The sequence below is a fragment of the Anguilla rostrata genome, chromosome 2, assembly GCF_018555375.3.
Source record: "Anguilla rostrata isolate EN2019 chromosome 2, ASM1855537v3, whole genome shotgun sequence".
Taxonomy (NCBI): Eukaryota; Metazoa; Chordata; class Actinopteri; order Anguilliformes; family Anguillidae; genus Anguilla; species Anguilla rostrata.
Window position 1 is genome coordinate 72,900,874 of NC_057934.1, and position 16,534 is coordinate 72,917,407.

Consider the following 16,534-nt stretch of genomic DNA (forward strand, 5'->3'; position numbering starts at 1 on the left):
TGCTGTAAGAGCTTAGAACACAATGCAGGGTTATTTTATATTTGCATTGGCTTGGATTCAGTCGACATTTGTTCAACTTTGACTGGCAATGAAAAGCAAGAATTGTTCTCTTTTCTATTTTCTAAAGAGCTTTATTCATCTTTATTTATAAAATACAGTACGCCTACAATGTATTTGAATACATTTTTCATTTAAATAACATCATGTCAGATCATATTACATTTGTGCATCGTTAAGTTACATTGCATTTTCTTTCCAAGTTACATTCAATTTGAAAGAACTACCGCCCGGTATCCCTCCTCCCTTTCCTATCCAAAACACTTGAACATGCTGCATCTAACCAACTCTCTGCTTTCTTCTCTCACAACAACCTGCTTGATCCCCACCAGTCTGGCTTCAGGCCTGGCCACTCGACTGAGACTGCACTCCTCTCGGTCAGTGAGTCACTCCATGCCGCACGAGCAGCCTCCCTCTCCTCTGTCCTGATTCTTCTAGACCTCTCCGCTGCATTTGACACTGTGGAGCACTCTATCCTCCTGTCCTCCCTGGCAGCAACAGGGATCTGCAGCACAGTCCTTGACTGGATTGAGTCCTACCTCTCTGACCGCTCCTTCCAGGTTGCCTGGGCGGGTAAGGTATCACCACCCCGTCCCCTCACCACCGGAGTTCCCCAGGACTCAGTCCTCGGTCCCCTTCTCTTCTCCTTGTACACCAGATCCCTTGGCCCTGTAATATCTGCCCATGGCTTGTCCTATCACTCAGAATGCTGCGGCTCGTCTGGTCTTCAACCTCCCCAGACACTCCCACGTCACTCCCCTGCTCACTACTCTCCACTGGCTGCCTGTTATAGCTCGCATCAAATTTAAAACATTGGTCCTAGCATACCAGGCAGTCAAGGGATCAGCCCCAGCATACCTCCACAAGATTTTCAAACCCTACATGCCAGCCAGATCCCTCCGTTCTGCTACCTCAGGACGCCTAGCACCTCCCCCTCTTCCCACTTGCACTTCCAGAACACGTCTCCTGTCTGTTCTGGCCCCACGATGGTGGAATGACCTCCCTGTGGAGGTCAGAACAGCTGAGACACTGACCCATTTCAAACGACGACTGAAGACTCACCTCTTCAGGCTGCACCTCTCCCCATCCCTCCTTACCCCCCTGTAAATGACTGTAAGCTTAGGGTTGTAACTAGGCAGCTGTTTCGTATGTGACTTAGGTGCATTAACTGTCTTAACTACTGCTTGTATTTTTTCCATAGATTGCGTTGTTGCCGTTCTCGTTGTGTTAGTGTTAATCAGTTTAACCTTCAGGGTCCCAGTTGAACTATGCGGTTGTTCCTTGCACTTGGACCGGTACTTCTCTCTAGGGGTTTTGTCATACTTGTTCCTGGTTATGGTTATGGTCGTTCTGGATAAGAGTGTCTGCCAAATGCCTGTAATGTAATGTAAGTGTCCACAGTTTAAATAGTCTTGTTTTCCTAACGGGTATCCTTTTCCTTTTTAGCTCTGATATTATTTGTTTAGGCCAACACACTTGAAATAGCATCTTATGGTTATTGTCGGGTTTATCTTGTTGCTATGACGGAATACGATTTTTGATTGGCATTTTTATTTATATTAGCTTCTCCACTGACCTAGCTTACGGAAGAGGACGTGAAGAGACCGTATGCGGAGTCACATAACTGACGTAATGTGAAGCCAACCAGTGAATACGTCATTAAGCCTGCCCACCCGAACGGTTCTGCTGTACTGCAGAACACGCAAACGCTGCACAGAAAGGCTCAGGCTGGGGTGTGAACCCCGAACCTACCTGCTGTGAGGTGGCATGCCGCCCGTCCCTGTCTCTTGCTCTTATTTACGGGACTACTGAGCTCCGTGATATGGAACGAACGTAACCGCAGGCTTATATTGCCGAAGTTGCAGAAACCAATATGCACCAGTGCCCCGTTTATTCTGAAGTTCTTCCCCCATCTCTTTGCAAACTCATTCACAATATTCCTCTTTCACCATTTTATCTTCTATAATTAATAATGATATTAGAAGTTCTTCCCCATCAAAAAAAAAATGCTTATTTAAGATAAACAAAGTACTTTTTAATCATGTGTGACTAAGTCTTATTCTAGTAATTACATTCTCCGCTTTCCTCTTTCCCCGCTTAAGACCTTGTACCCCCAACTAGTTTATTAATGGCAAATAAATGGAGATAACAATGACACAGTGAAGGACAAGAGTTTATACAGAAATTCACAATGCATAAATGCTTTGTATGTGCACATTCACTATGTATAATTATGTCATACACAATTTACATTCAACATTGAACAGTAAAGTGAAACAATGATCCTCACCTGATATCGTAAACTATATTATAAGCTTTAGCTGACCTATACTGAACAAAAATATAAATGCAACACTTATCAATTTCGAAGATTTTAATGAGTTCAAAGGTAATAAAAGTAAATAAGTCAACTGAAATTGATTCATTAAGCACATATCTATTGGTTTCATGTGATTGGGGATACAGATATAATTTTGTTAGTCACATATTCCCCAAAAAGAAGATACCACAAAATGAACAGAAAATCAATCAGTATCTTGTGTGACCACCATTTGCCTCATGCAACGCAACACATCTCCTTCACATTGAATTGATCAAATTGTTGATTGTAGCCTGTGGAATATTGTCCCACTCCTCTTCAATAGCTGTATGAAGTTGTTGGATATTAGTGGGAACTGGAACACGCTGACATATGCGCCGGTCCAGAGCACCCCAAACAGGCTCAATGGGTGACATGTCTGGTGAATATACAGGCCACGGAAGAACATGGAAGAAGTGGCCATCGAAGGTGAGCTCTTGCCCACTCACGTCGATTGTGACGCCAAGCTGCAGACAAATCAAGACCCCGGTGAGGACGTCGAGCACGCAGACAAGCTTCCCTGAGGCGATTTCTGACAGTTTGTGCAGAAATTCTACATTTTTGTAAACCAACTGTTTCATCAGGTGTCCATGTGGCTGGCCTCAGACGATCCCGCAGGTGAAGAAGTTGGATGTGGCGGTCCTGGGCTGGCGTGGTCACACATGGTCTGAGGCCTGTTGGACAAACTTCCAAAATCTCTGAAACGACACTGGAGGCAGCTTATGGTGGGGAAATGAACATCTATTACTCTGGCAACAGCTCTACAGGACGTTCCTGCAGTCAGAATGCCAACTGCATGATCTCTTAACTCTTGAGGCATCTGTGACATGGTGTTGAACAACAAAAAACTCAACATTTTAAGGTGGCCCTCTATTGACCCCATCATAAGGAACACCTGTGTAGTGATCATGGCTTTTAATCAGCATCTTGATATGCCACTCCTGTGCAGGAAATTGATTATTCTGACAAAGCAGAAATGCTAGCCAACAGTGATTTAAACAAATTCGTGGGAAAAATTTTGTGCACATAGTACAAATGTTTGAGGTATTATTTAAGTGCGTTAAAAATGCCTGCAAAAATAAGTGTTGCATTTACATTTTTGTTCAGTGTACAAATTACAGCCTCTACATTTTCAGAATACAAGTGGGAAAGCACATTACAATATTTCTACAGTATATCCAAACAGTTTTCACATTGTTTCTTTTTCAACCAAACTTGAAACAGCTTCTGCTCTTCCCCCACCAGCAGTCACGGACCCCTCCAGCCCAATCCCTCTTCTGGTTCAAGCTGACTCCATGGCACAGCGTAGATGCATCGCCCCACCCCTCTGAACTACATATTACACATCTCTTAACTTGTACTTTCCATCTCACCAGCTAGTTTAAAACATCAGACAGCCACCTGCCCAACCCATTTACCTAACTGCTCTGACTGATCCCTTATTTCATTTTCGTTACCATTCATTCTGTCTTTACTAAGGCCAGCCAGCAGAGGACGGGCTCCCCTTGTATAGCCAGCCTCCTCTCATGATTTCTTCCGATTGGGGAGTTTTGTCTCACCACTGTTTGAGTATTTCTCTTCCCTCTGGGAAGTTTTTTTAAATCTCACTTGCTCTCTTTTGGGAGTTTAAGGCCTGGTTTTTGCCAAATTTTCCTTCCCCCCACCTCTCTGTAGAGCACCTTTTTGACAGTGTCTCTATAACAAGTGGTACACAAATAAAATTGACCTGAATGGAACTAAATTGACAAAATACATCACAAAGTATACATTAATGAAAACTTGGCATGAATTTGAAGAGAGTAATGTAAAAAAAAATTAATTTAAAAACTAAATACATGCTTTTCACCTGTATGAATTTTCTGGTGGCTACGTAAATTAGATTTCTGGGAAAAACACTTCCCACACTGAGGACATTTGTAGGGTTTTTCACCTGTATGAATTATCTGGTGTATATCTAAATAAGATTTTCTATTAAAACACTTATCACACTGTGTACACTTGTATGGCTTTTCACCAGTATGAATCCTCTGGTGTATATCTAAATAAGATTTTGTTCTAAAACACTTCTCACACTGTGTACACTTGTAGGGCTTTTCACCTGTATGAATTCTCTGGTGGGTACTTAAATTAGACATTGTGGAAAAGGATTTCCTGCATTGAAGACAACTGTATGGCTTTTCACCCGAATGACTTCTCAGATGTCTTTCTAAATGAGATTTTCTAATAAAACATTTTTCACACTGTGTACACTTGTATGGCTTCTCACCTGTATGAATTCGCTGGTGACAATTTAATTGAGATGTTTCATAAAAGCACTTTCCACACTGAAGACATAAATAGGGCCTTTCACCTGTATGTATTCTCAGGTGTTTAGTTAAAGCTGCACTTGCACTGAAAGACTTATCACACTGTGTACACCTGTATGGTCTTTCACCTGTATGAATTCTCTGGTGGCTACTTAAACTAGATATTTTAGAAAAGCACTTCCCACACTGAAGACATTTGTACGGCCTTTCACCTGTATGAGATCTCAGGTGTTTAGTTAAAGCTGCATTTGTACTAAAAGACTTCTCACACAGGGTACACTTGTATGGCTTTTCACCTGTATGAATTCTCTGGTGGATACGTAAATTAGATATTTTGGAAAAGCATTTCCCACATTGAATGCAACTGCATGGCTTTTCAACTGAATGAATTCTGTGGTGTGTATCTAAATTAGATTTCCTATTAAAATACTTTTCACATTGTGTACCCTTGTATGGCTTTTCACCAGTATGAATGCTAAGGTGTTTATTTAAAGCTGAACTTGTACTAAAACACTTCTCACACTGTGTGCATTTGTATGGCTTGCTACGGTTTGTGCTTTTCTGGACAATTCTGGTCCGATTATTTTCATTGCTTATGTCACAGTGACGATACAAGTCCTCACTTTGGGTCATCAGATCATGAGTTTCTTCTGTTTTACAATTTGGGTTCAGCTCTCCTGCACACTGCCATGGTTCAGCCTGCTCTTTGTGATCAACACCAGCTCCTGTCATCACAGTATTCATGACATCACTCACTAAACCTTCACTGGATTCACACTTAAATTGATCACATTTAATGTCAAAACATTTAATATCCTGTGAGTCACTTATGTGTTCAGCCTGAAGGCATCTTCCATTATCAGCCTCTGTTTTGATTTGGTCAGGATGCAGATGGGTTTCCTTTTCAAGTGTAAAGACTTGGCTCTCTGTCTTAAGATCCCCAGTGTGGGTGCAGTCCAGATCAGTTTCTATTTCTATTTTAATCAGTGATGTGTGTGTGTGATGTACATCACTGACCCCACTGTGTGCTGTAACACTCTCTGGCTCCAGTGTGTTGAGTCCTGGAGCAGCACACCCTGTCTCTGGCATGTGGACAGGCTCCAGTCCACTGAGTTCCTCTTCTTTCTGTCTGATCCTGTGCTTCTCAGTGAGCTCTGGTAGTGTTGTCTCAGTGTCCTGTCTCAGACAGACTCCTGCCTGCATCATACTGCTGCTCATAGGTGTGCAGAACTGCAGCTCCCGGAGGGAAACAGAAGAAGGGATTTAGTCTTAATAAAACAGGTCCCACTGCAGCAGCTGACACATTCTTTACACTCTGCAGTTCTGCAGATGCCCAACTGAATACAGGGATTGAGGAGACCATTGTGAGGAGGAAGATACAAAGTCTCAGCTGAATTTTAAAAATGCAGTCGACTTCATCTGCCACTTTGTATGTTCTTTTACCATTTTCTTATAGCAAGTGGAAGAAAGCTCTTTCTGAAGAGATGCCGAACACGAGCAGGTTTGCATTTTTGTTCAATTCAGCTTTGTGTTTCTGTGAGAAAAAAACAAAGTAAACAAGGACACTAGAGAAAATTTCGCCTTTAGTAGGCTGGTAATGCGTTCGCCTAACAAAACTTTGCACGAATGAGAAGCCTGGGTTCAAATCCAACCTCGGACTCGGAAGGTTCCCGGTACCGGGATTAAATCAACTGCTTCAAAGTCAGCGACCAAAATTCAGAACAACCCTGGGAAATCCAGGATGGGTGGTGAGCCTTATGAAGTACAGGAATTCAATAAGAGAGCACTGAAACTACTAAACCACAATAAGGAAATGTGGCAAACAAGTAGTGAAATATGACTTGTATATACAAATATATATCGCACGCTTCTTTCATTTGCGCGTACGGTTGGATCTCTCTTGCGCAAAATAGATAGTTTCCTTCAGCGTTTTTTTAACCGACTTTCCAATGTGTGCATTCTTCCGCTCAGTCTTTTGAAACTGTCCTGGATCGCCCACTTGAGGACTCGGGTTTATTATCACCACATGGACACGAGAGCGCACGTTCAGCATGTGGAACTGAGCCGTGCGCTTTGCAGTGCGTCGCCCGACGTTTCCATTTGCGTTCGCGTGATTGCGCAGGGTATGTTTCTGCCCTTGCTGTCACGTAGGCATATTGGGCTATCTAACTGCTATGTGCGCTTAGCTATCTAACCAGCTAATAATGATATGGAAATGTAAAACCTGTTTGATTGTGGAGACGCATAGACGAGTGCTTCATCGGCGGGTAGGCTAGACACTTGGTGAAATATGAAACTACCCTTAAATTGATAAAAAGGGGTGTCGAAAGCTGAATTGGATTGATAAAAGCGGTGATTGGAATTGAAGTGCATCGAACTGATTAAATTACTAGTGAATAAATAAATGTCAAAGTGATCCAATACAATATTTGATGTAATTGCATTTTATTTGATGCAATATTCAATTTGATTGCATTTCAATTGATGGAACGTTTACTTGCAATTTAATCGAATCAGCGTTTAATTAATCATTTTTGTTACTTCCACCCCTCATACAAGTGCTTTTGGTCGGAAATAAACAAAACAAATGGACGCACTACGGAAACAAGTTTTTGTGGCTAATACTTCATTTACGAAAGCACGCAGCACAGCATTACGTTTTTTCAATAAACATTTCCCATAATTTGGGCTAGCTGAAACGTGAGAACTACATAGAAACAGTATTCTCACGATATTTTGAGTAGGGCAAATCAGTGAATAGAATGCATCCCGATTTGGAGCCTCTTGATAACCACACCAGCACCGTGGCAAAAGCATCAACATAATGGTTTAAAACTTACCTCAATTCCTTGATGTCTTTATTAATTCAATGCAATCGTTTAGTTAAATCGATGTAATTCACAGCAGCGAAGAAATCCATGGCCGTGTAAAAGCTGTGTAAACCAAAAAACGACAGTTCATAATTCGTTCCCTTCCTCTACTTCTTCTGTTTTCATTGATTATGTTTATTGCGGCTCTGAAACCGCATGGAAGGTGCATTGCCGCCACCTATTGAGCTGGAGTGTGGAGCAGGTTAGGCCAGTTCTCAGATCCTATTGACAAAACCCGTTGACTGAATGAAAGAATGAATCATTGCATTTATATAGCACATTTCCAAACGCTCAAAGTGCTTTACAGTGATGAGTGGGAACTCACCTCACTCACCACCAACTTGTAGTACACACCTAGGTGATGCACTGCAGCCATTTTGCACCAGAACACACACTATGCATTTGCTAAGGTAAACATTTTTTAGCCAATTAAATCAGGGCATGATTAGGTGGCAAGTTTGAGAGCCAGGTTGGGAATTTTTTGCCAGGACACTGGGGAACCTCCTACTCATTGTGAGAAGTTTCATGGGGTCTTTAATGACCACAGTGACATCCGAAAGACGACATCTTTAACAGCACAGCGTCCCCCTCACTGCACTGGGATTTATTTGGGCCCATGGGAAGATTGTCCCCTGCAGGCCCACCAACACCACTTCCAGCAGCAACTGAGTTTTCCCAGACGGTCTCCCATCCCAGCACTAATCAAACCCACACTCACTTAGCTTCAGCCATTCAGCAGAAGCAGGGGGCATGGTAGTATGGCCACATGCTATGAAACGAAATGGGGATGGCAGGTATGCCCCATACCTATACAGCACCGAGAGTTTGGCACTTTTCAGGGTTCCCCACAGAAATAACCACAACAGCCACAGACACTCAGCCCTTAAAAACGTTAAATTCTGTACATTCCCACCCCATTTCAACAGCAGAATTCATAAACAACTTCACATGTCCACACAATAAAGCCCCAAACTAAGGGGATTTTGCGTTTTCTCCTTCTTCTTCTTCTTCTCATTCTTATTTTTCCCGCCGCCTATCCCACTAACAACGTCTCCCCATTGGACATTTTACCAACACCAGCCAAATCCTCACCCTCACGACCCAATCAAAAACTTGCATACACCCGCAAAATATCCATACCAAACATTTCCAGTTTAAATAGCTAATCTGCCTGTGGCCTAGTGGGCAAGGTTACAGTCTTGGGAACATGGGATCATAGGATCAAGCCTAGCTAGGAACACGTTTCTTTAACCTGCTTTTACCCTCATTAATAATTGTCTACTACTTCTCAATTATTGCTTTTGCACCATATCTACCCGCCGTTCACCGAACGTATACACTGCGTTATGACGTACCATCTGCACGTTCAGTTATTAACCGGCTACAATATTGCGAAGCCATATGGATTCAACGGGAGCTCTTCTGTACTTACTGGCCTGTGTTCTTCTTTAAAACCATGGACAGGTTTGCTAATGATAATTCACGCATTGCATAGCTATGTCATGGTACTCACAGACTGTCACAGACTGGTAAACCTCCGGTTGAAGGATTGAATCCCGCCTCGCCCTCAGTTTAGGGTTTCAGACCTGCATCAGTGGCCGAGCCTGGGTATCAGAACAGGGGGTGCGGAGCCAATTATTTTATGAGCCAATTATTTTATGCCAATTATTTTAGATGGCTGTGACAGGATGATGCGCGTCTGTATCTGCATATTGCACTTAAGCAAATATAAAAATCTAGCTCCTATGACCACAGCAATCACGCGGCGAGGCAGACAGGTTACATGGCACATACGGTTAACAAAAAAAAAAAGTTTCTGATGCACCAAATTGTAGGTATCCCCTATAGTCCTTTGATGGTCGAAAGTGTAGAATCCTGCCAAGATGGCCACTGACCGGAACTCGGCTGGTGGCAATAGCCCAAATATCTCTTTTGTTTAAGTAACAATAATAATAATAGTAATAATAATAATAAAGAATTTGCAATTACAAAAAGGAAAAAAGAAAAAAAAACTGAGAAATAAAGAAATGTAAAAATAATAATAAAACAGCACAATGATAAGAAGAAATGTACATAATTAGGAGAATGTAAAAATGAAACAAATAATAAATTCAAATAAATTTCGGTTTCATTGGATGTGCAGAAAAACAATGACATAATTCAGAAATGAAATTCCAAGAGCGCGCTTTGTGTTTTGCATGCACGTTCTGACAATTTTAAAATTTAAATGCAAAATCCATTTCATATTCAATTTCTCACCCACTACAACACAACCCTGTCATAATTTACATGAAAATGAAAAACTATTTTTGAAATGGCATTTCATATTCATGTTTTTGTGGCACAAGGGTGACATAAATCAAATGCAAAAGGAAGCAATGCCATTGCATTATCATTTTCGCATGGTCAGGCATAAGGCATGTCAAAAATCAAAAAGAAAATGCAATCCTTCCTTTGAATTTTCATTTCCAAAGTCAAAAGACCTGTCAATAAAACTGTGGAGGCAGGAGCTCAAAGAAAGGGGTGCTACATTCCAGTACAGTGTAATAGTTGCCACAGTAAATACTGGCAAACGACGACAGCTAAATTACGCGAGATATAGCTAAAATATCCTCTCTCTCGACCAAGAGTGGAAATTAGACCAGAAATAAAAAGACATTTTCCACAGTTCGAGTGTGTTAAAAAGACAAATAAAATCATGTTTAATAAGTTTGGACGGCTGAAAAACAGTGTCATTGGTGCCAACATTAACATTATGCATACGCAGATGTTTGTTGTGGAGGCTTGGAATCCAGTCAAGGGTGTTTAAAACCCTGGTGCCTGGTAAACAGTACGTAATGGGGGATATAGCCCTCATGTTCCCCACGATGGAGTCACCAATTATCAGTACTTTAGACAGGGAAGGCAAAGGGCCATGGTCCACAGAGGGGGGTGAAGGCAGTGCAGGAGGTGCATAGAAGGCTGGGTCGCTTGTCTGGACACAGCCATTGGGAGCTTAATGTTTTCAGTCAACTGATAGTTAGTTCTTAGTTTCTCATCTTAGTTCTGTCTAGCTCTTTTAAAACACATTCTTCTGATACTTGAGCAACCATCACTGCAAATTCTACAAATGGCCTGTTTACTGTAGTCATCAGGCAGGCTATGTAGCCTACAAAGTAATATTTCATTTTAAAAATTGCGTATCGTGCTGGCTGTTATAGAACCAACTCGCTACATTCTACCATCAATGTTCCAGCGAGAGGGGCCCCCTGAGGGAGTACCACCACTGTTGTACTAATTTCATCACTATTAAAGTCTGTGTGGCACTGCAAGCTCGCGATTAAAGGGCCCCCTTAGAGGGCCCCAGGGGGTGGGGTCCAGGTTTCACCACACTCACTGAACGCGCCCCCAAGCTCCACTTGGGACCTGCATGAATTCTTAAGTGTTCATTTAAAGCTGAATTTCTACAAAAACACTTACCACACTGTGTACACTTGTATGGCTTTTCACCTGTATGAATTCTCAGGTGTATGTTCAAAGCATATTTTGTTTTTAAACACTTCTCACACTGTGTACACTTATAAGGTTTTTCACCAGTATGAATTTTATGGTGGCTACTTAGATTAAATTTTGTGGAAAAGCACTTCCCACACAGAACACATTTGTAGGGCTTTTCACCTGTATGAATTCTCTGGTGAACATTTAATGCAGACTTTGTACTAAAAGACTTCTCACACTGTGTACACTTGTAAGGCTTTTCACCTGTATGAATTCTCAGGTGAATACTTAAATTAGGTATCTGGGAAAAGCACTTATTACACTGAGGGCATTGATGAGGCTTTTCACCTGTATGAATCACCTTGTGGAAATTTAAAGCACTTGTTTGGGAAAAGCATTTTCCACACTGAGTACATTTGTAAGGCTTTTCCCCTGTATGCATTCTCCGGTGTGTATTTAAAGAAGATTTTAAACTAAAACACTTCTCACACAGTGCACACTTGTACGGCTTTTCACCCGTATGAATTCTCTGGTGACTGCGTAAATTAGACATTCTGGAAAAGCACTTCCCACATTGAATGCAACTGTATGGCTTTGCACCTGTATGAATTCTCTGGTGTAAATGCAAATAAGATTTTGTACCAAAACGCTTCTCACACTGTGTACACTTGTAGGGCTTTTCACCTGAATGAATCCTAATGTGCTTAATTAAAGATGAATTTGTACTAAAACACTTCTCACACAGTGTACACTTGTATGGTTTGCGACTGTTTGTGCTTTCCTGGACAATTCCAGCCTGATTAATTTCATTGTTTATATCACAATGATAAGTAAAGTCCCCACATTGTGTCAGCATATGATGAATTTCTTCATTTTTACAGTTTAGGCTTGGTTCTATTGGACATTGCCATGGTTCAATCTGGTCTTGGTGATTAACACCAGCTTCAGTCTTCACAGTATTCATAAGACCACTAACTAAACTTTCACTGGATTCACACTTCAATGGATCAGATTTTATGTCAACACATACAATATCTTGCAAGTCACTGGGGTGTTCTGCCTGAAGGTATCCTTCATCATCTGTCTCTGTTTTGATTTGGTCAGGATGCAGATGGGTTACATATCCCAGCTCTGTACAGTCGAGGCTCTCAGTCTTAATAAGATCCCCAGAGTGGGTGCAGCCAAAATCAGTTTCTGTTTTAATTAGTGATGTGTGTGTGTGATGTACATCACTGACCCTGCTGTGTGCTGTAACACACTCTAGCTCCAGTGTGTTGAGTCCTGGTATAGCACACTTTGTCTCTGACTCTGCCATGTGAACAGACTCCAGTCCACTGAGTTCCTCTTCTTTCTTTCTGATCCAGTGCTGCTCAGTGAGCTCTGGCAGTGTTGTCTCAGTGTCCTGTCTCAGACAGACTCCTGCCTGCATCATGCTGCTGCTCAAAGGAGTTCAGAACTGCAGCTCCTGGAGAGAAACAGGGAAAGGGATTTAGTCCTAGTCAAACAGGTCCTACTGCAGCAGCTGACACATACTTTACATTCTGCCGTCCTTCAGATGCCTGAGCAAAATTTGGAACAATTCTGGAAAATCTAGTATAGCTAACAACTCTTATGGTGTGTACGAATGTTACAAGGAAGTACTGGAACTAATAAACGACAATTAGTAAATGTGCCAAATGGTCACTTGAGTCTGTGTAAGAGCCTTGAACAGCTTGATAACAAGGCTGTTGTGTATTAACCAAGGAATCATACGATAATCAAACCCAGATGGTAAATTTCTCACTGCCTAAGTTACTTTCCTAAAAGAAATTCAAAATTCGATACCAAAATTTTGGTAGTCGATATCAATACTAGGAATATTCTATAATTCTCCACACCTAATTTGATACCATTCAAAGAAAGAAATCCTCCACTCCTTTAACAACTCATTCCAGTGTAAGATCACAACTATGTGATTAGAATGTTCTGAGCTAGTAATTGAAAGCAACAGAGTTCCATAACACTGACTTATACATTTTGGGGAAAAACAAACAAAGGGTTTTTAAAAACTACGTATTAATAAAAAAATAAAACATTGGCATGTAGCCTTCATGTATTAAACAGTAAACTGTGAACAGCAGCTTTAGACTGGCTCTTTCCTGACCAACCATCATTTAAAGTAGACAATATTGGGCTTGCATTCAGTAATATATGTAGACAGTAGTGTATGACTGTGAGCTCAACATTTCCCCTCAGACTTCTCAGCAGGTAATAAACCTACCAGTAGTAAGTGTTTGTGTGTTGTTAGCCTTCATTGACCACCAGATGAGGCGAGTACGTTAAGTGAAAGTTTTGGATGGTCAGTGCCGCAGAAAATTTGTCACGCCATGAATAATCGACAAAAGTCGACTTAAATCTTTAAAAAGTTACATTTGTAGAATCATTATCGATTTCGCTTAGCCACTGTCAATGAGGCTACCTCGCTGAAAATTAATTCATAAACTCAAATATTGATATATGCTTAAAAAGTACAATACATTTGATGGAACCCTATTCAGCATATTTACTGAATTTCCAGATGTTTCTTAAGCCGCGCTTCCATTACATTACATTTATTTGGCAGACGCTTTTATCCAAAGCGACGTACAAAAGTGCAATTCATAGATTAATTTAGTGAACAGCCATAAGAGTCCTGCAAGATGAGTGACACTGTAGCGCCGTTGTTAATTTATTTAGCTACATCTTTAACTCGCTGTAATTTCACTGACCAGTTTATAGAGAAGTAACGTTGGACCAGCACCAAGTTTTTCATCTCTAAAATGAATTCTACTCTCACATGTGTTTCAGCAGATACTGCTAAATGAGCAAACTGATATCTTGAGTTCCCTGCAATAGATTGGCGGCCTGTCCATGGTGTATTCCTGTCTCTCGCCCAATGCATGCTGGGACAGGCTACAGTACCTCTCGCAACCCTGGCCAGTAATAACCAGGTAAAAAGAATAAATAATTACGTTATGAGCTTGTAGATCATGAATTAATGGCAACACTGGAGGGCATATTTTTTAACCTCTAAAATAAAGAACTCAAGAGAAAGCAATCCTCACTACAGAAACAAACATATAACTACTCTGCCAAAAGTATACGGACAGCCTTTTTAATTAGAGGGTTCAGCTACATCAGCAACACCCATTGCTAACAGGAGCATAAAATCAAGCATACATTCATGCAAGTTCCATAGACAAACACTGACAGTAAAATGGGTCGCACTGCAGAGCTCAGTGACTTTCACCATGGCACTGCCATAGGATGCCACCTTTCCAACAGGGCAGTTTGTTAAATTTCAGCCTTGCTACAGCTCCCCCGATCAACTGTACGTGCTGTTATTGTTAAGTGGTAACGTTCTAGGAGCCACAACGTTCTGTGGTAGGCCACACAAGCTCACAGAACGGGACTGCCGAGTGCTGAAGCGTGTAGCACATAAAAATCTGTCCTCGACTGCAACACTCACTACCGAGTTCCAAACTGCCTCTGGAAGTAACATCAGCACAAGAACTGTTTTAGTTAAGAGCTTCATGAAATGGGTTTCCATAGCCGAGCAGCCACACACAACTTAATGTGTAATGCCAAGCGTTGACTTGAGTGGTGTAAAGCACACCACCATTGGACTCCGTAGCAGTGGAAACGCTTTCTCTGGAGCGATGAATCAGGCTTTACTATCTGGTCTATAACACAGGAGAACGCTACCTGCCTAAATGCATAGAGCCAGCTTATTTTCTGGGGTTGTTTTTCATGGTTCAGGCCCCTTAGTTCCAGTGAAAGGAAATCTTAAAACTACAGCATACAATGAGATTTTGAAGAATTGTGTGCTTCCAACATTGTGGCAACAGTTTGGGAAGGCCCTTTCCTGTTTCAGCATGACATGCACAGTGAGGAACGTACGGAAATGGTTTGAGTTTGTGAGAAAAGAACTTGACCGGCCTGCACAGAGCCCTGACCTGAACCCCATCAAACACCTTTGGGATGAACTGGAACGCAGCCTGTGAGCCAGACCTTATCGCCCTACATCAGTGCCCGACATCACTAATGCTCTTGTGGCTGAACAGGAGTGAATCCACCAACAGGCGTGTTCCAAAAACAAGTGAAAAGAGTGGGAGGCTGTCATAGCAGCAAAGAGGGGTCTAACTCCATATTACGGCCCCTGATTTGGGAACGAGTGTGATGTTCAGGTGTCCACATACTTCTGGCCATGTAGTCTATCTACAGCGGCCAAAATGAGAGGAAGCTTTCTGCTCTTTGCTGTCACACACTGAAACGTCAAACTAGCCTATATTATTAGTTAGTGCATGCGACAGCAGCTACAAAAGGAGCTGGCAGCAGGTCAAGGTTAAACATAAAAGCATACCGCATTGCCTCTTTATTGAAATTCTACATTTTCATGAAAACATTTATTTACTGGTGATTAGCCCAATTAAGTAAATATGTAAATTATTATGTAATTTACATATTTCTGCAAATATTACCATTGTGAAACCCTCTTGCAATTGAAACTTTCCTTAATAGTGTACACCCTTGCACAACCGGGAAATCTGATTAACACAATGACTTAGGGGAATAGGTATGTTTAAAAAAACAAGGGTAAGGACAAATATAAAAAATAGATGTATATCTGTCAAAGGGGTTAACTTGTGGAATAGTTGTGACAAGGAATTAATTAAATAATGTGTAGTTCACTTTGCAAATTTAAAAAAATGTTTAAAAATAATGTGGTAAACGAATATAAAACTGAGTTATGATCATTATTGTGTATGAAATGTCTGGAAATGTTGTTTTTGTTTCTGTTTTGTTTTTGTATAGCATAAACCTAGTAGTGAAAGTGTTGCCTATTAGAATACATAATGTAAAAAGGGTAAGTATAATAAGCTAAAGCTTCAGTCTACACCTTTTCGGTCAATATTTTTTGTTTTCCTTTTAATTTAATGCCTTATTGTTATTTATTTATTTCTATGTGCATTCTTTTTGGAAAATTGTTAATAAGGACAGAAATAAATTACTACTACAACATGCGTTTTGGATGCAATGCAGACTTTCCGTGCTCAGTACAGATACTCTACCTTAGGCTACTTACATTTTCATTTCTTTGGCTTTAATGGTTGTCTGTATCTCATTTTATTTCTTCATTTTCTTCTCTACCTTGTTTTAATTATCTAATTATTTACTACTGTATTTACTGTGTAATCCTGGGTCCTGCTTGTTGGTTTTATTTGCTTTTATTATTGTCAATAATATTGTCAATCAAACGGGACGTACTGTACGTTGTACTATACGAATAAAGCAAATTAACAAAGTTAATCATTTCTCCTACATTGTCAGCGTCGCTAAATAATAATAATAATAATAATAATAATGTAACTCGCCTCGGTACATTTCTGGCTAAACAGTGAAGTAGCTCCATGAAACCGAAAATCCTGAGTTTATCCACAAATGTC

At 40.9% G+C, this 16,534-nt stretch overlaps 4 protein-coding genes across 8 annotated transcripts in view; 1 reads left to right on the forward strand and 3 right to left on the reverse strand.

Moving 5' to 3' along the window:
* The window catches only part of LOC135249407 (gastrula zinc finger protein XlCGF26.1-like), a 76,508-nt gene that overhangs the window by 59,709 nt on the left and 265 nt on the right, over positions 1-16,534 (reverse strand). Inside the window, exon 1 of one of the 2 annotated variants that reach the window (XM_064325024.1) lies at positions 7,563-7,651. The exons of the other annotated variant lie outside the window; for it this stretch is intronic. The gene's annotated coding sequence lies outside the window, so the exon portion shown is untranslated. Of the gene's footprint in view, positions 1-7,562; positions 7,652-16,534 lie in introns of those variants that run through there. 2 annotated transcript variants of the gene reach the window in all.
* LOC135249380 (zinc finger protein 260-like) overlaps positions 1-16,534 on the forward strand; it is a 115,519-nt gene that overhangs the window by 14,621 nt on the left and 84,364 nt on the right. The gene's annotated exons all lie outside the window — the stretch shown is intronic.
* Positions 2,215-7,703, reverse strand: LOC135249414 (zinc finger protein ZFP2-like). 2 transcript variants are annotated; one of them, XM_064325042.1, is made up of 2 exons: positions 7,563-7,703; positions 2,215-5,952 (listed from the first exon to the last, which is right to left on the reverse strand). In XM_064325042.1, the coding sequence occupies exon 2, from the start codon at positions 5,938-5,940 to the stop codon at positions 4,237-4,239; it is 1,704 nt and encodes a 567-aa protein (XP_064181112.1). In that variant the 5' UTR covers positions 5,941-5,952; positions 7,563-7,703; the 3' UTR covers positions 2,215-4,236. The 2 variants fall into 2 exon arrangements, with proteins under 2 accessions (XP_064181112.1, XP_064181113.1); XM_064325043.1 differs by having other exon boundaries at positions 2,215-5,958; positions 7,563-7,689.
* On the reverse strand, positions 10,267-12,501 carry LOC135249419 (zinc finger protein 883-like). Its single transcript, XM_064325057.1, has one exon. The coding sequence runs from the start codon at positions 12,499-12,501 to the stop codon at positions 10,912-10,914; it is 1,590 nt and encodes a 529-aa protein (XP_064181127.1). The 3' UTR covers positions 10,267-10,911.

What these genes read in the sequence shown, in the direction of transcription:
- LOC135249414 (XM_064325042.1), bottom strand. Translation starts at nt 5,940, where the DNA reads ATGAGCAGCAGTATGATGCAGGCAGGAGTCTGTCTGAGACAGGACACT.
- LOC135249419 (XM_064325057.1), bottom strand. Translation starts at nt 12,501, where the DNA reads ATGATGCAGGCAGGAGTCTGTCTGAGACAGGACACTGAGACAACACTG.